This window comes from Scyliorhinus torazame, chromosome 2 (genome assembly GCF_047496885.1).
Source record: "Scyliorhinus torazame isolate Kashiwa2021f chromosome 2, sScyTor2.1, whole genome shotgun sequence".
Taxonomy (NCBI): Eukaryota; Metazoa; Chordata; class Chondrichthyes; order Carcharhiniformes; family Scyliorhinidae; genus Scyliorhinus; species Scyliorhinus torazame.
This window is the reverse complement of record NC_092708.1, coordinates 354,360,585-354,383,777: the sequence shown is the minus strand read 5'-3', so window position 1 is coordinate 354,383,777 and position 23,193 is coordinate 354,360,585. Positions and strand designations below refer to the sequence as shown.

Here is a 23,193-nt window from a genome sequence, read left to right as displayed (position 1 = left end):
CCCTGTGGCATGTTGAAAACCTATAAACCGACCTACACCACACAATTAATGTCTTCTCATTGATTTTTTTATATGAGAAAACCATTTTGGATATTATTTTTGTTATAAATTCAGATGAATAGGTAAATTTTCCAAGGCACAATTTAAGTTTTTGCCTTATTTAAAAAATCGATGAAGATTAAGTCACAAACAAAATTACTTAGCACCCCATTTAAGTGACCTTCATGATTCAACTCTAATAAAAACACAAAAATATAATGCAATTGCCTGACACTTTAATTAATGGCACCTTCAGCCATAAATATATTTCAAACCACCACAGTCTGCAAACATAACAATGCACAGGCATATGCAATTTGTTCAACTGACTCCAAACAAATAGTACAATCTCACAGTTAGGAACTAAATTCACACAGTATTTCCTTTGGAATTGTACATTATACAAAATATACAATAAACAAGTTTTTGTAAACACAATCTCAATTTCCAATAACAGTTTAATTGCTGTGAACAATAATGTACCAAGTATTGTTACACATTCTACACGTCAAACAATGCATTCTAGTGTAAGATAAACGGAATAGAAAATTTAAATTACTTCTCATTGACAGCATAATTATTTTCTATGCTAAAGTTATTAAAATATTTTCCAATGCCATTATCTTTTAATCTGAAAAAATATATATCAATGTGCGAGTGAAGTCTAGCAAAATGAAGATGCAAGCTGATAACGAACACTATAAACAAACAATATCTCTGTAGAGGATGAATATTTCTGGCAATTCACAAAGTTTTCTTCTAAGACAGGCACAGCAAGTTTTAGACAAATACGGCATACAATCCCTTCTTTTGCAATGTGCTGGGACAAATGTTATTCTAGAACATAGTAAGGCAAACTGGTGTGATTACAGTTACATTTTCTGACAACACAACCGAAGCAACAGTAGGTGGGAAAGTTCATTTGTCTTACATTTATAACACAACAGTGAATAAAGTGAATTTGCACTTAGTTTATCAGAAAGACAACAATGCTTCAGATCAAATCTGCAGTTGTTCAAAAACTTGAAGCAAAATATAAGCAAAATTCTGAGTTGGCTTGCCCTCTTAAAAGCCACAACACTCAATTTTTTTTATTTTTTTTTAAGTGTTTCAAATACTTATAACAGTATTTCCCCACCACTTATGTACAGAAATAACAATGCAATTTTGAGTTATGATATTCCAATGAAAATTGTCATTCCAATCAATTATCGAATGTTTGATTGAAAAATAGCCCAAATGTTCAAAGTAGAATAGGCCATGAACAGTCTGATAATCTAATGAATATCTTTACTTTTGAAGCTGACCAGAATTTCCATAATCAGTCACTTGAAAGTTATCTGGTCACCCTCACTTGAAGATATTTATGTCTCAGGCTACACAAAACATATCCTTCATTTAACTTAAAAATTTAATTTCATTCAAAAATTGCAGTTTATCGTCTCAGACACAAGTATAGTTTTCAAATCACTCAGATTAGAAAATCCAGCTGGGAATAATACTATTTAAAAATGTATTAGCAGTGTTGCCAGCAAAGATTATTTATTTCATTATGGATGCCAAAAAAGTCTTTACTTAAAATCACACGTTCTATTAAGGAGGTAAATCAAATCCGTATTAAGTTTATTAATCTTGCACAGTAACACGTGGCTTTATCATTTTCTGCACAAGATCTGTTCGATATTATTTCAGGAGCCATCTCTGACTCGTATATCTTAAAATTTCACAAAGAGAGGTGGATTAGAATGCTTTCTTAAAAGACTTCACAATATTGTGGGTGGCACAGTGATAAGCACTGCTACCTCACAGGGCCAGGGACCCAGGTTCAATTCTGGCCTTCGGTGACTGTCTGTGTGGAGTTTGCACATTCGCCCCGTTTCTGTGTGGGATTTCCCCAGGTGCTTTGGCTTCCTCCCACGGCCCAAAGATGTGCAGGTTAGGTGGATTGGCCATGGTAAATTGCATCTTAGTGTCCAGAGATGTGTAGGTTAGGTTAAGGGGTTATTGGGATGGGGCGGGAAGTGGAATTGGGTGTAGTGCTCTTTCAGAGGGTTTGTACAGACTCGATGGACTGAATGGCCTTCTTCCGCACTGTAGAGATTCTATGATTGCTACTGGAACCTTGGTGACGTTATTTGAATCGCACAGCAGTGGACTCCATTCAATCAGGGGTCTCGAGTTTAATAAGCTGCTGAAATTCACCTTGATCGAAGAAAAGATTGGGAAAATGGGAGATAACTCAGTCGAAGGTGCTTCCAAAGCAATTTCAGATTTTTAACGATGACCATTAGTGAAGTAGCAATATTTATGCAAAAGTTACATTGCTTTATTAATTAGGGGGTAACAAGAAAAGTTCAAAACATTTTGCTTATTTTTCCTTAGTTGACATGGAAATTATAGCCGTTGTGTTAAAAGAAACTTAAAAATTGTCCTCAAAGATTGATTGCTGAATCTTTTATGACCAGGGAGCACTACACCAAAACTATAAAAGAAGCATCTACTTTACTATCACTAGAATTTCATTCTGTTGAAGCTCCATACAATGCAATTTTAAACCATGATAACTAAAAGAAAATATTTTTTGCTCTGACAAGATTAAAAGAAAATCCAATGTCACAATCTACATTTAACATGAAAACAGCTGGAAGCTCTTTCAATAGTCACTTGCATTGGACTGTCTGCTCACAGTGGTATATGGAAACCTGATCCAGTGTCATAACCAATTCCTTTCCACGTACTTAAACCCACTGAAAATGCAGATCAACCTCCAGACAATCCGTACCATCACGACACATGTCCTCAGGACAACACACTTTATATAAAACTTTCCCACCCTGAAATAAACCTCTTTTTTGTTTAATCCTCCACTGTTGGAAACAATTAATGAAAGATTTAGCCCAATGGGAAAGTAATCCTGTTACTAAATATTTGATAAAATATTAAATACAAATAAACATTGAAAGCAATTTTTAAAAAACGTGCAATTTTGAATTGCTTGTGATAGCACGGTTCAATTCCCGTACCAGCCTCCCCGAACAGGCGCCTAGGGGAATGTGGCTTTTCACAGTAACTTCATTTGAAGCCTACTTGTGTGTGACAATAAGCAATTTTTTTCAAGACCAGCCAAATTCACCTGGAAGTGTGTTTTTACCCTTTAGGGAATCATTTAGAGGTTATAATATAATCATGGATTGTCAAACAGTAACGAATGCTTATTGAAGTGCAATAATATATCAATTTCTCACTACAATTTTAGAGAGACATTGTTTTCACCGTATCATTAATACATAACAGAAAACAACTAAAAGCTTTGGTTGATTAAAGATCGTAAACAAAGCTTTTACATGTTTCTGATCAATGGTGGAAGTATTTTGACATTCTAAAGCACAACAATAATCCAGCTCACTTCTGATCTGTGGTCCCAAGCTACCATTTCATTGCTGGCTGAACAACTGGACAATCCAACCAACTGACCAATAAATGTTGCCAATATTATCATTCTAGATGATTTGACCAAGTAAAATGATCCAGTAAAAGGTCGCCATCTCCTGGACAGAAAAAAAGCTAATCAAATTACCTTTGCTGTTACAGACAACATATCTATTAGCTGATACAGCAAAGCTAATGCTCAACATTTGTGGTTTGGTCTTATGTCCATCCATCAGATTCGAGATAAATGAAGGCTTAAATCCATTAATGTATTTTTAATTTTTGGAAGTGGAAAGGCGTCATGTGGAAAGGCAGCATTAAAGTATACATATTATAACTAACTGTTAAGTATAAATGCTGTGAAAATTTATAGTGTGGTATAGGTATTTTATTTAACAGCAAGGACATGGGGCATTCTGTCATTTAACAATATATATACCTCAGCCAGATTTTTCAAATTTAGAGAGGGCATTATACAATTCTCAATAAATCACTTGCCCCAACAGTGTAACAGCAGCTTTAAAAGACCTATAGTAATGTGGACATGATGATTCAAAGTTTAATCTGTGACATACTCAACAAGTGAGCAACTCTACAAGATCTTGGCCTGCCAAACACAAAATGTAAATTTTAGAGCATTCTGGTATTGGACATAATTTGATGAACAGCTCACCCATGACTCAATTTAAAGATTGAAACAAAATTTCTTTGGATGAAGAGGATTCTTCTTTTGATAAACCAAATAAATACATGGCTGCTATTTCTGTGCCACAGGAATATCAGTTGGCTTTCTATACAGTACATTTTGTTCAAAGATCATACTCTATTAAATAGATGCAAGTTTTCTTTTAAAAGACAGAATTGCACTAAGTCAATAAGATTAAAACAAACAATGCCCAATTTATAGCAGAAATAATTAAATCTTCTGTATTTTTGGCCACTATAGTTGAATCAGATCCTGGGTGAATCATGGCTGGTCACTGAATTCTGGTATTGTATCCACACCCTTTTTGAATTTCCTTCGCAAAATCAAAATGTTTTGCTGACTTGTGATTCGCGGATATGTGGTGGCCTTGATTGTGGATGTATGCAAGCTTCCTGGTTGGCAGTTACCACATATCATCAGGAGATGGAGGTTCCTTGATTTAAAAAAACAGAAGCAAATCCCTTTAAAGTCTGGAATGCCAAAATGTGCAGAAATATCGAGACAACCCAGACTATAAAGAGTTAAGAACCATAATAACTTTGACTGGAATTATAGTTTGCATTAAAATAACATGCAAAACTTACATTTCGGTGGTAGATATTTAATATAAATTCCTGGTAGTTGCCAACACTCTCTCCCGTAACTTTGGATTTTAACAACCTCAGCCAAAGTCAACCTGTCCATTCACATGATTCATTTCATATCACTGTGATCAAATATTGACTAAAAAAAACAGAGCAGCTATTCTAGATTCCAAATTTCACAAGTGTTACTTTCTGATGCAACTGCGTTATGACTTTTTAGTTAAACGTTTAAACATGACTGTAGTTAAAAAGTAATTTATAGGGCAGCACGGTGGCGCAGTGGTAGCACTGCAGTCTCACGGCACTGAGGTCCCAGGTTCGATCCTGGCTCTGGGTCACTGTCCGTGTGGAGTTTGCACATTCTCCCAGTGTTTGCGTGGGTTTCGCCCCCACAACCCAAGATGTGCAGGGTAAGTGGATTGAACACGCTAAATTGCCCATTAATTGAAAAAAATGAATTGGGTACTCTAAATTTATTTTAAACAGTAATTTATTGCAATAGCACTTAAAATTCAACGGCAGTGCATCAGATCTAATCACACAGGATTTCTCAGTTCTGATGTGGCGTCACACACTTGGTAGAAACTTTCTTGGGGGAGCAGACAGGAGATACAAATCAGTAGGATGGAAGTGAGAAAAGTAAATTAAAAATATATGACTGGTGAAACTAATATTGTACTTTTGAAAATCAGCTGATCGCATAACAGCAAAGACCATTGCTGAGTCAATCCTTCCAGTTACAGCAGTAAGCATTCGCTTGGGAGACCGCTGTAATCTTACAGCGACAAAAGTATATTGGAGGAAGGGGTCTGGGAAGGGGCCAGAGGCGTAGGTACATATTACATCTGACTACATCAATTCAATCTGAAATTAGAACTTGTACTATGGCCCTATCACATTCAACACAAGTGATGTGACCTAAAACTTTCAACAAAGATTATTACAAACAAATAATTGATGTAACTAATTTTGATCTCTTTCTATTGGTTTTAAGGTTATAAAATCTCAAAAGATACTAGTTTCAAGAATGAACTGATGTTTGTACTTCCTTACACTACATCCACCTGTTCTGACAGCAGCTTTGGAGGAGGTTACAACTAGACTACATACTCAGAGATCAATGGGCATTAGAGCTGGTAGAGATCAATGCATGCATGAGCAAACGTGCAGACAGTTTTCTGGTCTCCAGCCAACGGGGTAGTTTTTGCGATTGAAAGCATTGTTTTAAAAAATGAGCTAAATGTAACGAGAGGAGGTGCTTCTGCTTTCAGGTGCAGACTTTTTCCCCCACTGTTTTAAAAACGCTCAGTGCAAAATGCACAGTATAAACAGTATGCTGTGGCACACAGGTATCACATAAGTACTGGAAGGTTTGATTCACTAATTTGTTTGAGGCATGTTTTTTTCCCCCAAAAGTTAAAAACAGAAGCAAACTGACAATCTGTAAACAGCAACACTATGTTCCCCCCCACTATCTTTGCTGCTTTCCAAGATGGCAATTGTTTACTGAGCGTGTAGCTCCTTCTTCATCCTCTTTCTAACACTGCATGAATACGAACACTATATTTACATGCTAAAGTGAGGAATGGTAAAACATACCAAGGCTTGATGCAAGGCTCTTTTATCTGATTTATTCACAAGTGTATGCAAATGGAAAGGAAAAAGGGACCAAAGAAGAACAGAAAAAAGAAATTGTATGGTCGCACTTTGAAGAACAAAGTAGAATCAATATCAATCCTTGATAAACGAAAATGTGAGGAACTCAAACTTATTATTTGGGATTGCAAGTTTTGATGTTGCTTCAAATGTTCTATAATCTAACATGGCTTCAGTCTCAGCTCAGGTTCAAACCTGCAATTTTTATTCCCTGTTCCAAGTCTTAATCCCATTCTGACAAAAAAATCAGGCACCCAAAATTTTATGCTCAGATCCTAGAAAAAAAACTCGAAATTAAGATTGTTAATCCTATAATTTATCATTTTTTTTTTTAAGAGCGGGAATAATGACTTAAATTCAAGTTGTAGCTGCCCAAGGGAGGAGGAACGGCAAGAGTTAAGAGAACACAGCGCAAGGAAAAATGGATGCGAGAGAGAGCACAATAGACAGAAAGAACGTGCACACGAGATTGAGAGTTGCAGCCGTGGCCAGGCAAGCAGGCAGGAAGGGCCATCTCCAGCCACTAGCCTAGGTTCAAGTGCCATAGTGGGGCCGCATGCTGATTGGAAAATTCCAGTTGGCCGTTGACAATCGGCATTAATAGACCTTTAACAAATTCAACTGGCCATCCCTGGTTTATTGTCGAGTATCCCTGGTAATTCAACTCCTACTTCCGGTGAAATGGTCCACGGGCAGGTCGGAGCTGGCAAACCAGCCCGCCAACTGGCTGCTTGTATTTTCATACCTGCCTGCCTCCATGCTCGTTCCCATAGGAGGTCAAAAGTTCTGCCCTTAAGCTCATTTGTGATCTATGGTATTGGTCAAGGCTTTCCCCCTTCAAGAGACAGTGGTTTGATTCAACATGATGCCTTGCTATGGTGGCGCTGTAGGTTGAAAACTGTGTGAAGAAGTGCAGGAGCTATCACAGGACCTATTAACTTCTGTCTCTAGCCAATGATCACACTTTGGACTGCTTTTTCCAAACCTTGCAAAAAGATTAGAATGGAACACAGAATTGACGTGGATTGTCACAAAGAGGTATCTTACTTGAAGGAAATAAAATGGAGTAAGAATGAAGATTCAGAGTAACGACAGATACTCTTAAGGGCAGCACGGTAGCATAGTGGTTAGCACAATTGCTTCACAGCTCCAGGGTCCCAGGTTCGATTCCTGGCTTGGGTCACTGTCTGTGCGGAGTCTGCACATCCTCCCCGTGTGTGCGTGGGTTTCCTCCGGGTGCTCCGGTTTCCTCCCACAGTCCAAAGATGTGCGGGTTAGGTGGATTGGCCTTGATAAATTGCCCTTAGTGTCCAAAATTGCCCTTAGTGTTGGGTGGGGTTGCTGGGTTATGGGGATAGGGTGGAGGTGTTGACCTTGGGTGGGGTGCTCTTTCCAAGAGCCGGTGCAGACTTGATGGGCCGAATGGCCTCCTTCTGCACTGTAAATTCTATGATAATCTATGATATTAACAAGCTACTGTTTATGGAGGAAGCAGATAATTTGAAGACTTCAATTGTGATGGATGACAGGGTCAAGCCTCCATTCACTATGGGCGTACAGACTATGTAGTGCGGACTCCCGGTTGCGGCTATGAGGAGCTAAGTCGCACATTCGGCGGCTCCCGCAAAAACGGACTTTTGGGCTCTTTTCAGGGCCCCCAACGGGACTTTTTCAACGTTTCCCGGTGTGGGAAGGAGGTTATAACAGCTCCCCGATAGTATATGGCTTCTACTAGGAGCGGGGCGACTAAAAAGGTGGTGGTGGACCCGAAGAAGGTGCGAGGGAAGAAGAACAAAATGGCGGCTGGCGGAGACCAGGCAGCGTGGATGCAGTGGGCGGAGGAGCAGCAGGAGGGTATCCAGCGCTGCTTCAGAGAGATTAAAGCGGACCTGCTAGAGCCGACGAAGGCTTCTATTGATAAGCTGCTGGAGACACAGGCGGCCCAGGGGGTGGCGATCCGCGAGGCTCGACAAAAGATCTCCGACAACGAGGACGAGATCTTAGGCCTGGCAGTAAAGGTGGAGGCACACGAGGCGCTCCACAAGAAATGGCAGGAGCGGTTCGAGGAGATGGAGAATCGGTCGAGGCGGAAGAATCTGCGGATTCTGGGCCTCCCGGAGGGGCCGGACGTGGGGGCCTATGTGTTCACCATGTTGAACTCGCTGATGGGAACGGGGTCCTTCCAGGGGCCCCTGGAGCTGGAAGGGGCCTTAAAGTGCTGGCGAGGAAGCCCAAGGCTAACGAGACTCCGCGGGCCGTGCTGGTGAGGTTCCATCGGTTCGTCGATCGGGAGTGTGTGCTCAGGTGGGCCAAGGAGGAGGAGCAGCAGGTGGGAGAACGCGGAGGTTCGGATATATCAGGATTGGAGTGCGGAGGTGGCGAAGAGGAGGGCCGGATACAATCGAGCGAAGGCGGTGCTGCACAGGAAGGGGGTGAAGTTTGGCATGTTGCAGCCTGCGCGACTGTGGGTCACCTACAAGGACCGGCACCATTATTTTGAGTCTCCAGAGGAGGCATGGGCCTTTGTTCAGGCCGAGAGTTGGACACAGTTTGAGGGTCAGGATGGGCGATTGGGGACTGCGATTGATATGTTATTTTTATTTTTTGAGGGGGGGCCTTTGCTTTGCTCCTGGTTTCGTTTTCTCTGTGTTTTTCTCTTTCGGGTCGGTGAGGGTGGTTGGGGTGGGTTGGGCACTGTTTTGGTTGGGTTGGTCGGGGGGGCTCTTGGAGAGGGGTAGGAAAACAGAACAGGGGTGGTGGACGGCGGTGAGATGAGGCCACGTGGGGGAGGGGGAGGCCCAAGTCGGGGGTGAGGGGATCGGGCCTGTAAAAGGAGCTGCGTCAGAGGTGGCGGGGCCAGGTAGGTGGAAAGTGCAGGCTTTTTCCCGCGCTGGAGACTGGAGGGGGTGGGGCCGGGGCGGGGAAGCGAGGGTTGTTTCCCGCGCTTAGAATGGAAGGGGGAGAGGGAGAGCCTATGGATGGAGAACGGGAGAGGAGGGTGTGTCACACAATGGGAGGAGTCGAAGGAGAGGCGGGACTGGCCAGGGTCAGCAGGAGTCAGCTGACTTGCGGAAGTGCAATGGGGGGAGTAAATCAGCTATGGTGGGTCCTAGCCCGGGATTTTGGAGGGGGTAGGGATCGAGTTGCTGCTGCTATGGTCAAGGGAGAGCTGGAGAGAATTGGGGGGGTCGAGAAGGGGGCATGCCACTGTGGGGAACGGGCCAGGTGTGGGGTGTGGGCGCGCGGCTGGCTGAGGAGGGGGTCATGGCTAGTCGGTGGGGGAGGGGGGGGGGGCGGGTAGCCCCCTGATCCGGCTGATAACCTGGAATGTAAGGGGACTGAATGGGCCGGTTAAGCGGGCCCGCGTGTTCGCGCACCTGAAGGGGCTCAAGGCGGGTGTGGTTATGCTCCAGGAGATACACCTGAAGGTGGCAGACCAGGTAAGATTGAGGAAAGGGTGGGTAGGTCAGGTGTTTCACTCGGGGCTGGATGCCAAAAATCGAGGGGTGGCGATCTTGGTGGGAAAGAAGGTGTCATTCGAGGCGTCGAGCATTGTGGCAGATAATGGCGGTAGGTACGTAATGGTAAGTGGTAAGTTGCAGGGGGAGAGGGTGGTACTGGTCAATGTGTATGCCCCGAATTGGGACGATGCGGGTTTTATGCGGCGTATGCTGGGTCGGATCCCAGACGTGGAAGTGGGGGGCCTGATAATGGGGGGAGACTTCCAACACGGTGCTGGATCCGGCACTGGATCGCTCCAGGTCTAGGACAGGTAGGAAGCCGGCGGCGGCTAGAGTGCTGAGGGGGTTTATGGACCTCATGGGAGGGGTGGACCCTTGGAGATTTGCACGGCCGGGGGCTAGGGAATTTTCATTCTTCTCACATGTCCATAAGGCTTATTCCCGAATCGACTTTTTCATTGAGTAGGGCGCTGATAGCTGAGTATTCGGCAATAGCCATTTTGGACCACGCCCCGCATTGGGTGGACTTGGAGATGGGGGAGGAGAGGGACCAGTGCCCACTGTGGCGCTTGGAGGTGGGGCTGTTGGCAGACGAGGTGAGCGAGCGGGTCAGAGGAAGTATAGAGAGGTACTTGGAGACCAACGACAATGGGGAGGTCCGAGTGGGGATGGTATGGGAGGCGCTGAAGGCGGTGGTGAGGGGAGAGCTGATCTCCATTAGGGCCCACAAGGAGCGGAGGGAGCGGGAGAGGGTGGTGGGGGAGATGGTGAGGGTAGACAGGAGGTATGCGGAGGTGCCAGAGGAAGGATTGTTGAGGAAGAGGCGCAGCCTCCAGGCCGAATTCGACCTGGTGACCACCAGAAAGGCAGAGGTGCAGTGGAGGAAGGCCCAGGGGGCGATTTACGAGTATGGGGAAAAGGCAAGCCGGATGCTGGCGCATCAGCTTCGGAAGCGGGACGCAGCTAGGGAGATCGGGGGAGTTAAGGACAGGAGAGGGAGTGTGGTGTGGAGTGGGGTTGGTATCAATGGGGTCTTCAGGGATGTTTACGAGGAATTGTACCGATCCGAGCTCCCACGGGAGGAAGGAGGGATGGGCCGCTTCCTGGACCAATTGAGGTTTCCAAAGGTGGAAGAGGGACTGGTGGCGGGATTGGGGGCCCCGGATAGGAAGCATGCAGGCGAGGAAGGCACCGGGGCCGGACGGTTTCCCGGTCAAATTCTCTAAAAAAATATATGGACCTGTTGGGCCCGTTGCTAGTCAGGATCTTCAATGAGGCAAGGGAGGGGGGGGGCTTTGCCCCCGACGATGTCCCGGGCACTGATCTCCTTGATCCTGAAGCGGGACAAGGATCCCCTGCAGTGTGGGTCTTACAGACCGATTTCCTTGCTAAATGTCGATGCCAAGGTGCTGACGAAGGTCTTAGCCACGAGGATTGAGGATTGTGTGCCGCAGATCATCCATGAAGACCAGACGGGGTTTGTGAAGGGGAGGCAGTTGAACGCGAATGTGCGGAGGCTTTTGAACGTTATCATGATGCCAGCGAAGGAGGCGGAGATAGTGGTGGCGATGAAAGTCTTCGATAGGGTAGAGTAGGGGTACCTGTGGGAGGTGCTGAAGAGGTTTGGGTTTGGGGAGGGGTTTGTCAGGTGGGTTAGGCTGTTGTATGAGGTCTCGATGGCGAGTGTGGCCACAAACAGGAGGAGGTCCGAATACTTTCGGTTGCACCAAGGGACGAAGCAGGGGTGTCCCCTGTCCCCCCTGCTCTTCGCACTGGCGATTGAACCCCTGGCTATGGCACTGAGGGAGTCAAGGAACTGGAGGGGGTTGGTGCGGGGTGGGGAGGAGCATAGGGTGTTGCTCTATGCGGGCGACCTGCTGCTGTATGTGGCGGACCCAGTGGGGGGAATGCCGGAGGTAATGAGGATTCTTAGAGAATTCGGGGACTTTTCGGGATACAAGCTCAACATGGGGAAGAGCGAGCTGTTCGTGGTTCACCCAGGGGACCAGGAGAGGGGGATTGGCGAGCTCCCACTAAAAAGGGCGGAGAGGAGCTTCAGGTATTTGGGGGTCCAGGTGGCCAGGAGCTGGGGGCCGTGCATAGACTTAACTTTCAAGGCTGGTGGAGCAAATGGAGGAGGAGTTCAAGAGGTGGGACGCGTTGCCGCTGTCCTTGGCGGGTAGGGTGCAGTCAATCAAAATGGCGGTGCTCCCAAGGTTTTTGTTCCTGTTCCAGTGCCTCCCCGTGTTTATCCCGAAGGCTTTTTTTAGGCGGGTTAACAGGAGTATAATGGGGTTTGTGTGAGCGCGAGGGACTCAAGATGGTGAGAAGGGTGTTCCTGGAGCGGAGTAGAGATAGGGGGGGACTGGCGCTGCCCAGCCTCTGTGGGTACTACTGGGCCGCCAATGCAACAATGGTGAGCAAGTGGGTGATTGGGGGGGGGGCTGCATGGAAGAGGCTGGAGACGGCGTCTTGTGTGGGTACGAGTCTGGGGGCGCTGGCAACGGCGCCGCTGCTGCTCCCTCCAAAGAGGTATACCACGAGCCCGTTGGTGACGGCTGCCCTCAAAATTTGGGGGCAGTGGAGGCGGCATACGGGGGAAGTTGGGGCCTCGCGTGGACCCCAATACGGGGGAACCACCGGTTCGCCCCAGGGAGGACAGGTGGAGGGTTTTTGGGGTGGCACAGGGCAGGGATACGAAAGTTGGGGGACCTGTTTGTGGTCGGGAAGTTCGCAAGCCTGGGTGAGCTGGAGGAGAAGTACAGGCTCCCCCCGGGAAACACCTTCAGGTACTTATAGGTAAGGGCGTTTGCCAGACGGCAGGTGGTGGAATTCCCGCGGCTACTGCCACACACAGTACAGGACAGGGTGCTCTCGGGGGGGTGGGTGGGAGTGGGGAAGATCTCGGAAACTTACCAGGTGATGCAGGAGGAGGAGGCAGCCTCGGTGGTGGAGGTGAAAGCTAAGTGGGAGGAGGAGTTGGGAGAGGAGATTGAGGAAGGGACGTGGGCAGATGCCCTAGGGAGGGTGAACTCTTCCTCATCGTGCGCGAGGCTCGGCCTCATACAGTTTAAGGTGCTGCACAGGGCACACATGACCGGGACAAGGATGAGCCGTTTTTTGCGGATGAGGACAGGTGTGTTAGGTGCTCAGGGAGCCCAGCAAATCACACCCATATGTTCTGAGCATGCCCAGCGCTGGAGGAATTTTGGAAGGGCGTAGCGAGGACGGTGTCGAGGGTGGTAGGATCCAGGGTCAAACCGGGCAGGGGGCTCGCAATATTTGGGGTGGCAGAGGAGGTGGAAGTGCAGCAGGCGAAAGAGGCCGGTATTCTGGCCTTTGAGTCTCTGGTAGCCCGGCGAAGGATTCTTCTTCAGTGGAAGGATGTGAGGCCCCCAAGCGTGGAATCCTGGATCAGCAATATGGCAGGGTTCATTAAATTGGAGAGGGTGAAATTTGCCTTGAGGGTCGGTACAAGGGTTCTTTAGGCGGTGGCAACCGTTCTTAGACTTTCTGGCAGAACGATAGACATTGGTCAATGGCAGCAGCAACTCCGGGGGGGGGGGGGGGTTACTTTATTTTTGTTTTTGTTATTTACACTGAAGGGTCTGAGGGGGTGTATATACCTGTTGTGTTAAGTCGGGGTGTTAATGTTAATTTATTATTTAAGTACAGGGGGGAGGGGGGTATGGAGGGTAACTTTTCTAGACTGTGTTTTGTACTTAACCCTGTTGGGTTCTTTTTTCATTTTGTTATTGATATTTTATGAAAACTTTAATTAAAAAAATATTTTTTAAAAAGACTATGTAGTGTGTGCCAAAAATTAAGAAATTCTGCCTGCATTGGATATACTGATGGCTTTTTAAAAAATATTTTTATTCAAGGCATTTTCACATATACACACACAAAATATCAGAAGAGCAAAACAACTCAATACACAACCATAAGCCCCTGACACCAACACCCCGCCACATTCCACCTTCTCCATTTTAACCCCCTTGCTGATCCCTCAATCCTCTTTAAAGAAACTGATAAATGGCTTCGACTGCTGGACGCCTCTGCTGGCCCTCGCAGAGCGAACTTGACCTTTTCCAGCCTTAGGAATTCCGCCAGGTCACTCACCCACACCCCCGCTTTCGGTGGCTCGGAGTCTCACCGCCCCAGCAAAATCCGTCTCCGGGATATCAGGGAGGCAAAGGCCAAAACATCAACCTCTCTCACCACCTGGAATCCCAGGACTTCCGACACCCCAAATATCGGCACCTCTGGACTCAGAACCACCCCCACACCCAACACCTCAGACATCACACCCGAGAACCCCTGCCAGAACCCCCTCAGTCTTGGACACGGCCAGAACATGTGAATGTGATTTGCAGGACTCCTGCACACCTATCCTCCACCCCCTCGAAGAATCGACTCATCCTCGCATCATCATGTGGGCCCTATGCATCATCTTAAACTGGATGAGGCTTAACCTCGCACACGACGAGGACGTGTTCACTCGCCGCAAAGCCTCCGCCCACATCTCAGCACCCACCTCCCCTCCCAGATCCTCTACCCATTTATGCTTAATATCCCCCACCAGGGCTCCCTCCCACTCCATCAACTCCTTATAAATAATCCAACACCCTCCCCTCCCCTATTTCATCCTTCGACAGCAACTTGTCCTGCAACCCAAAGGATCTTTCCTCATGAAATCCCGAACTACAGGTACCTAAAGACATTCCCCAAGTCCACCAGCCCTGCAAATTTTCCCCCTATAAACAAGTCCCCAAAGCACTCAATCCCTGCCTGTTGTCACTCCCAAACCCTCGCATCCAGATCTGCCAGCGCAAACCTATGGTTGTCACAGATCAGTATCCACAACGAGGCACCCTCCAGCCCCAAACACTGCCTCCACTGTCTCCACACGCGTAGGGCCGACACCACCACTGGGCTCAGAGTCCTGGCCGGCGAGAATGGTAAAGGTGCCACAACTAAGCCCCGATTTGTTCCCCTACACAACGCCACCTCCACCCGCCCCCACATTAATCCCTCCCCCACTGTCGATTTCCTCGCCATTGCAATATTCGCTGCCCAATAATAAGTTATCATATTCGGCATACCAGCCGCTCCCCCTTCCAAAAAAGCCCGCCGCACCCACGGGGTGCCCACACAAACCCAGAAATCAGCCCATTGGCCTTCCTAAAGAACGACTTGGGGACAAAGATAGGGAGGTTCTGAAACACAAATGGAAACCTAGGCAGCACTGTCATTTTCACTGTCTGCACCCGGCCTGCCAGCGACAGTAGCAACACACCCCCCCCTCTTAAAATGTGCCTTCATCTGCTCCATCAATCAAGCCAAGTTCAATTTATGCAACTGCGCCACTTTGATACCCAAATACATGAAACTCGCCCCCAACACCTTCAACAGCAACTCTTCTAGTCTCCTTTCCTGCCCTCTGGCATTAATCGGGAACACCTCACACTTACCCATGTTCAATTCATATCCCACAAACCAGCCGAATTCCCCCCAAATCTCCATAATTCCTCCAAATGCTGCCCACCGGGTCCGAGATATTTAACTGCAGGTCGTTCCCATACAGCGAGACCCTATGTTCGGCACCCCTGTGCTCAATCCCTTTCCAATTCCTTGACGCCCCAAGGGAAGAAATTAAAATGAAAACAAATTGATAGAAATAAAAATTGGGTGAAGGTGGAGGAGAGAGTTCACAGCCTGAATTTGTTGAACTCAATGTTAAGTGCAGAAGGCTGTAACATGCCTAATCGGAAGGTGAGATGCTGTTCCTCCAGTTTGCACTGGGCTTCACTGGAACATTGCAACAGGCCACGGATAGACATGTGGACATGAGAGCAGGACGGAGAGTTGAAATGGCAAGCGACGGTAAAGGTCTGGGTCCTGCTTGTGGATGGACCGGAAGTGTTCTGCAAAGCGGTCACCCAGTCTGCGTTTAGTCTCACCAAAGAGTAGACCGCACTGGGAGCAGCGAATACAATAGACCAGATTGAAAGAGGTGCACATGCCTCACCTGAAAAGAGTGTTTAGGGCCTGAGATGGTGAGCAGGGGGGTGGTCAAGGGGCAGGTGTTACACCTTCTGCAATTGCATGGGAAGGTGCCGTGGGAAGAGGTGAGGTGTTGGGGGTGATGGAGGAGTGGACCAGGGTATTCGGAGGGAATGGTTCCTGCAAAATGCTGACAGCTGGAGTGAGGGGAAGATCTGTTTGGTGTTATGGGCGGCATGGTGGCACAGTGGTTAGCACTGCTGCCTCACAGCTCCAGGGATCCGGGTTCAATTCCAGCCTCGGGTGTGTCTGTGTGGAGTTTGCACTTCCTCCCCGTGTCTGCGTGGATTTCCTCCGGGTGCTCCGGTTTCCTCCCACAGTCCAAAGATGTGCAGGTTAGGTGGATTGGCCATGCTAAATTGCCCTTAGTGTCCAAAAGGTTAGGTGGGGTTACTGGGTTACAGGGATATGGTGGAGACGTCGGCTTAAGTAGGATGCTCTTTCCAAGGGGCAGTGCAGACTCGATGGGCCGAATGGCCTCTTTCTGCACTGTAAATTCTAAATTTTATGAATCATGCTGGAGTTGGCAGAACTAGCAGAGGATGATTCTTTAAATGCGGAGGCTGATGGGGTGAAAAGTGAGGACCCTAACCTGGTTCTGGGAGGAAAGTGGGTGAGGGCAGAGGTGCGGGATTGGGTCGGACATGGTTGAGAGCCCTGTGAACCACAGTGGGTGAGAAACCATGATGAAGGAAGAATGAAGACATGTCAACAGCACCGTTCTGGAAAGTGGCATCAGAATAGATGTGACGGAGGTGAAGGAATTGAGAGAATGGGATGAAGTCCTTGCAGGATGTGAGGTGTGAAGAGCGCAAGTCGAGGTAGCCGTGGGAGTCAGTGGATTTGTAATGGATTTAGTGGTCAGTTTATCCCCCAAAATTGAATTAGAACAGTCAAGAAATGGAAGAGAAGTATCGGAGATGGACCATGTGAAGGTGGTAGGGGGGTAGAAATTGGAAGCGAAATTAATACATTTTTCCAGGTCCAGAAGGTAACATGAAGTGGCACCTAAACAGCCGTCGATGTACCGATAAAAGAGTTGTGGGATGGGGCCAGACTGGAACAAGGAATGTGCCACATTCCCCGCAAAGAGACAGGCAAAACTGGGCTTAATGCGGGTACCCATAGCCACACCTTTGGTTTGGAGGACATGAGACATGTCAAAAGGAGAAATTGTTGACTGAGAGGACAAGTTCAGACAGACAAGTTCGGAAAGACATAGACTGGTGAATTGGGTAGACATAAAGCACATGCAATTTCATGCAGATTAAGTGTCAAGTGATTAACTTTGGGAGGAACATGAGAGGCACTGTCGCCTAAATAGTACTATTTTGAGGGGATGTCAGGGCAGTGACATTGGGTGTATATTCGTAATTTTTTGCAGGCCATGGCAAGTTGATAATGCAGTTAAAAAAAACAGAAGAGTGTTAGTGGATCGGGATTGTTCAGGCCTCTGTTCAAGGAAGAAGCGGAGATTTAAAGTGATTTGCTAAAGAAGCAAATGTGAAAGAAAAAACATATTCACACAACAAGTGGTTCAGGCCTGGAATGCACTGCCTGGAAGTGTGATGGAGACAGGTTTAATCGGTGGCATTCAAGAGGGCATCAGATGATTACTTAATAATAATAATAATAATAACCGTTTATTGTCACAAGTATGATGTTACTGCGAAAAGCCCCTAGTCACCACATTCCGGCGCCTGTTCGGTAAGCTGGTACAGGAATTGAACCCACACTGCTGGCCGTGTTCTGCATCACAAACCAGCTGTCTAGCCCACTGAGCTAAACCAGCTTGAATAGAAACAATGTGCAGGGCTATGGGGAAAAGACAGGGTAAAGGCAGTAAGTCAAGGTGCTCTTTTGGAGAGCCGGTGTAGACACGAAAGGCCAAATGGCCTTCTTCTACGCGGTAACAATTCTATTTTTCTGTGAGACCATTATCAAAGACAAAATTAATTCCCACTTGGGGAAGCAGGGTCAATAGATAGCCACAATAAATTTGTTGAAGACTGCTGATGTCTGTAAATTTCATTGAATTATTTGATAGAGTAACAAGAGGTGTTCGATGAAGATAGTGTAGATGTTTACATATGGACTTTAAAAAGATGTTTGATAAAGTGCCACTTAACAGATCTATTTGAAAAACACAGTATTAAAGGGATGATTATAACTTGGGTATGTAATTGACTACTGGTTCAGAGAATGTGCAATGGTGAACAGATGGTTTTCTGAGAAATATGCAGTTAGGTCCCAGCAATCGGACCATTGCTTTTCTTGCTTCGTATATAAATGACCTGGACTTGTGTACAGAGAGTACAATTTTGAAGTTGGTTGATGACACAAAATGTGCCAACATAGTAAATAGCGAACAGGATAGTAGCAGAGTTCAGAAGCACATAGACTGGTGAATTGGGTAGACATAAAGCAGATGCAATTTCATGCAGATTAAGTGTCAAGTGATTAACTTTGGGAGGAACATGCGAGGCATTGTCGCCTAAATAGTACTATTTTGAGGGGATGCCAGGGCAGAGAGACATTGGGTGCATATTCGTAATTTTTTGCAGGCCATGGCAAGTTGATAATGCAGTTAAAAAAACACACAGGTCACTTGGCTAGGATACTGAAGGCAAAATCAAGGAAACCATGTCAAACTTCTACAAGTTACTGGTTAAAGCCTCAGCTGTCGTATTGTTTACAATTCTGGGCATCGCACTTTAGGAAGGATGTCATCATTTTTGGGAGGATACAGAGCAGCTTTGTCAAGGTGATAACAGGAATGAGGGACTGTAGTTATGCAGATATATTGGAAAATCTGGGATTGTTCGCCTTACAGCTGAGAAGGTTATTGGAAGACTGAATAGTGGCACTCAAAATCAGGAGGGCTTTCGATAGTCCCCATACTTGTTCTGGCAAGTGGGACAGTAAATCAGTAGTCATAGATTTAAAATAATAGTGGAAAGGATGAGAGGAAGAATGAGAATTATTTTCACACAGAAAGCCATTGAGATCTGGAACACACCACCTGAAAACTGAGACGAATCAAATTCCACAGTAACTTTCAAAAGGCAATTGAACATGTACTTGAAGAAGACTAATTTGTATTCTTTAGGGGAAAAAGTTGGGGTGTGGTGCCAAGCTGGATAACTTCTTTAAAGAGCCAGCAAAAGTACAACATGCCAAAAAGCCTCTTTTTATACTGAAATATTGTTTTCAATTTATTTTTATCCATACGGTTGGTAATGTGAAAAGTGATGTTTAACAATATACAAGTACCATTGCTAATAATGGTAGGTTTTCAGTTTGAAAACAACTTTGTCTTAAGCACAAAGGTTCAGAATTTCTATCATAAGTTACTGGCATCTATTGGTCTAGCCATATATAAAGGAGTTTGCTATTACAATTATACAAGTTTCCTGGATAGAAATAATAAACATTAAGGCATTTGCTTTAGAAATGTGGTTACTCACTGCGTCAGCCCTACAGGGATTCAGTCTGTTGTAAACTGCTTCAATAACACTCCGCCTAAATAAAATTAAAAATTGAACTTAAAATTGATTTTTCAGCTGCATATTCAAGAGTATGTTAACATGAAAAGGACACTTAAATAAAATAAAAATGCTTCTGAAGTTGCAGCATGATTTGTAAATAATTTTTTTAAAATTATGCTTCAACAAATCATTCAGAACTTTTTAATTTGACTTCTCACAACCTGATGTTACTAAAATAAATGATGACAGTGCTGCATGTATGACAGTATATCAGTATTCTCACCATCCAAACTGTTTTCAACCATTCACTGGCATGTTAGTTTCTTGATTTCAGAAGAGTCAAAATAGCAAATTGTGCATCAGCTTTACTAAAACTTAGTGAAGTGTACAACACTTAGATGGTTCTATACTAGTGAGAGCAGCTTAGAGATGTATAAAATTTACATTGAAAAGTCATTCATAACTACTATAGAGCACCCGATGATTGAACTATAAAATAACTGTGAAATAAAAAGTTAAATTATGAAAGCAATTGAAAACACCACTTACTTTTGATTGCCAAACGAGGACCTGTACGTACAGCTCCATTTTTGATGCCTTGTGTGTGGCAAATCATATTGACTTCACAATTTTATTCAGTTTTATTAACCTTTATGAATTGCAACAGTAAGTTAGTACTCCATGGGGAATGGCTTACATTTAAGTGCTCCACACAAATTGATATACAAAGTCAAAATGGTTTTCAGCAAAGTTCGCACAGGTAACCATCATTGCTGGTGTTTAGTTATTTTGGCCAGAATTATTGTTACTTTATAGTATTCTTCACCAGTTTAAAAATATATCTGAATTTAATCTAAAGTTTTTTTACTGAATATTTCTCAAAACCTGTTTGTTCAACTGTGTGGGACTGCCCTTGTCTGGTTCCACTCATACACCCAGCAGTAGCAAGGAAATTACCTGCAATGGCTTCACTTTGCACTGATTCAGAATTCAGCCGAATATTCAGAAATTTGCTCCAATTAAATATTGGGAAGACCTCTATGACCAGTCTTCAGTTTTCACCATAAACTCAATTTTCTAGCAACTGACTCCATCCCTCTGCCTGGCAAACGTCTCAGGTTGAATCAGACAATTTACAACTTTGCTGCCATATCTGCCATGGCATTAAGCTTCCAACCATATATTCTGTCCATTACAAGACCACCTACTTCCACTCCTGAATATTGTCAGTTCTGCCTAGCCTCAGCTCACCTTCTACAGAAATTTCATCCAAGACTTTGCATTCTAGGCTTGGCTACTCCAACACTCTCATAGTTGGCCGAAATCTTCCACCGAGCAAAAACTCTGCGACTATATCCTAACTCTCAAGTTCTATTAAGCCATCATCCTTGTGTTTATTGACCTACGTTGGCCCAAAGATAAGTAATGCCTCAAATTTTTAAATTTTCACCCTTGGTTCTTTTAATCTCTCCATGACCTCATCCCTCTCTATCTCTGCAGACTCTTCCAGCCCTGCAACCGCTGTAATTCACTGTGGTCCTCCAATTCTTGTCCCTTGTGCATCTCCTACTTTAATTGCTCTTACATTGGCAGTTGTGTTTTCAAATACCAAGACGTAAACTCTGGCATTCCCTCTTTAAACCGTTGCCCTTCTTCAGCTCTCTCTCCTCCTTGAAGATGCTCCTTAAAACCTATCTCTGACCAAGATTTTGGTCACCTGTCCCAAAATCGTCTTGTGTGATTCAGTGTCAAATTTTGTTTGATAACTTCATGTGAAGTGTCTTGGGACATTTTACCACACTAAAGATGCAACTGTGTACATCTTAATCTGTCAAACCTTCAAGGGTACCACCAAGTTTTATATTGTTTATTTTCACCTGCAGTATTACAGAAAGCACATAAAGTCAGTTTAAGGCATGAAGTGTTTCAATTCTTGCAAATGATCACAGCCAGGAACAATTCATATCAGATTGTGAGAGTACCATATACATTCAAATTTAAATGAAATATAGATGAGAACAGGATAGCTTTTCGCTTACAAATTATGGTTATGGATGGGAAGCACACCATACACAAATGGGGCAGTAAAGAAAAGTAGTTTAATTTCTAAATAATTGAATTCAAGATGCAGTTGGCTGGATTACCTCATCATCCAACCCCATAATTACATGAATTAAACCAAGGTAAGGATTTAGAACACGGTTCTGTGGATAATTTTAAACTTAAAAACTTTAGCAACATTCAGCAACAAAAATAAAAAATTCTCTAAAATGGTTTCTACTTTCTGCAATTAATTTATAAACCACTATTTTGGACCAATAGAATGGACAGATTTGCATCCAGATGTCATCTCTATTTTATTTTCTAGCAGCCTACACATTCAGGTCACTTGGGCTACAATTTAAATGATTTACATGTGACATACCTAACCATTCATCTGAGTTGCTAATTGCACGGCATTATTTACTCAGAAGAAAAAGCATTTAAAACATAATATAATTGATTTTTTTGTGTTATATATAGACTATTTTTCATATTAGTCAGATAAAGTCAGGTTGTTGCCATGCAACGTACTCAAGGTCATTACCGTAACAATGTAAAGAATTTCCCTACCAGGTGAGAAATCAATTATGCAATGCTTGTACATTTGTAAATACAAACTGCTTTAGCTATATTAGTTGTAAGGCATACTTACACTGGACTATGAATCAACAATTACAAGCACATTTTTTTCGATGAACAGAAGTCAAATGAGAATGCAAATTTCTTCTCCCAATCCACCGTAACCATGCAAAACTTCACTTAAATAGCTGCAGTATCCTTTTCATATCTTATTCAGATTGTTTTTTATTTCTATTTGAACAGGAATTGAATGAACTCCCTGACAAAGTTTAATGTATAGAGGTCCTGTATTTGTGAAGGCAAACAACAGGTTTAATTTGATAGCTTTTATTACAATTCAAGAAGCTCAAAGCAAAAGGATATTGCAGCTTTAAAATTATAATAATTGCCAAATTTTAAGTACATTAGCAGATCAAAACCATTCATAGGGGACAAAATGTATTGGTTATCCATTTTGTGCATTTAAGTGAATACTAGTTTTCCTTCCACTATGTATGTTTGAATGTATTGATCATTTAATTTGTAGCACCTATAACTTTCAGCATTAATACTGCGATGAAAGAACATTCATTTTATTTTGACCTGTGTGGGGCTAAAATGGGACTGTTAATCATCATGTATAAAATATAACTGATTATATACTACCCCATTAACTACACCAAGTTACATTTTCAGGTAATCCTCAATATATTCATCACCACTTTTTTTCAAAATCAAATATGCCGCACTGAAATGCTGAGTCGGTCAAAGTTTGTTCTCTTTGTTCTAGGAATAACATCCATTCTTACAATTAAAAAAGTCAGTTAAGGAGCCAAGTGTTGTGCTGGAAAGGGAAGCTTTATTTGCAGATGATTAGCAGCCCCCTTTAAGTTCCTTTCAACAGTGCAAGTGGATTGTTAAAGGTTATGATTACACACATTGTACACTCACTTGCTGGCCAGTTCACCTCCTGGTGGGAGGTTTGGAATGCTCTCCAACGACAAAGCACGCATCACGTGGACTAGACCTGGTAGCCCCTCAGCACCCTGCTTCTCAAAGATTTCTGGGGAATCAGAAGGACTTCTGGGTCAGTGGCATGTGCATATCAAAACTATATGCATATATCAGAACTTCAACATTTGAAACACTGAAACAACTAAGCA

The 23,193-nt window shown here is 44.4% G+C and overlaps 1 protein-coding gene across 2 annotated transcripts in view; it reads right to left on the bottom strand.

Moving 5' to 3' along the window:
• Positions 1-255: 255 nt before the first annotated feature.
• The window catches only part of ppm1aa (protein phosphatase, Mg2+/Mn2+ dependent, 1Aa), a 38,933-nt gene continuing 15,995 nt past the window's right edge, over positions 256-23,193 (bottom strand). Inside the window, exons 4-6 of one of the 2 annotated variants that reach the window (XM_072491773.1) lie at positions 22,982-23,093; positions 19,409-19,463; positions 256-4,685 (exon numbers count right to left, since the gene is read on the bottom strand). In XM_072491773.1, the coding sequence (XP_072347874.1) occupies positions 4,638-4,685; positions 19,409-19,463; positions 22,982-23,093 (215 nt within the window). In that variant the 3' untranslated portion in view covers positions 256-4,637. The remainder of the gene's footprint in view (positions 4,686-19,408; positions 19,464-22,981; positions 23,094-23,193) is intronic. The other variant, XM_072491782.1, reaches the window with a different exon arrangement.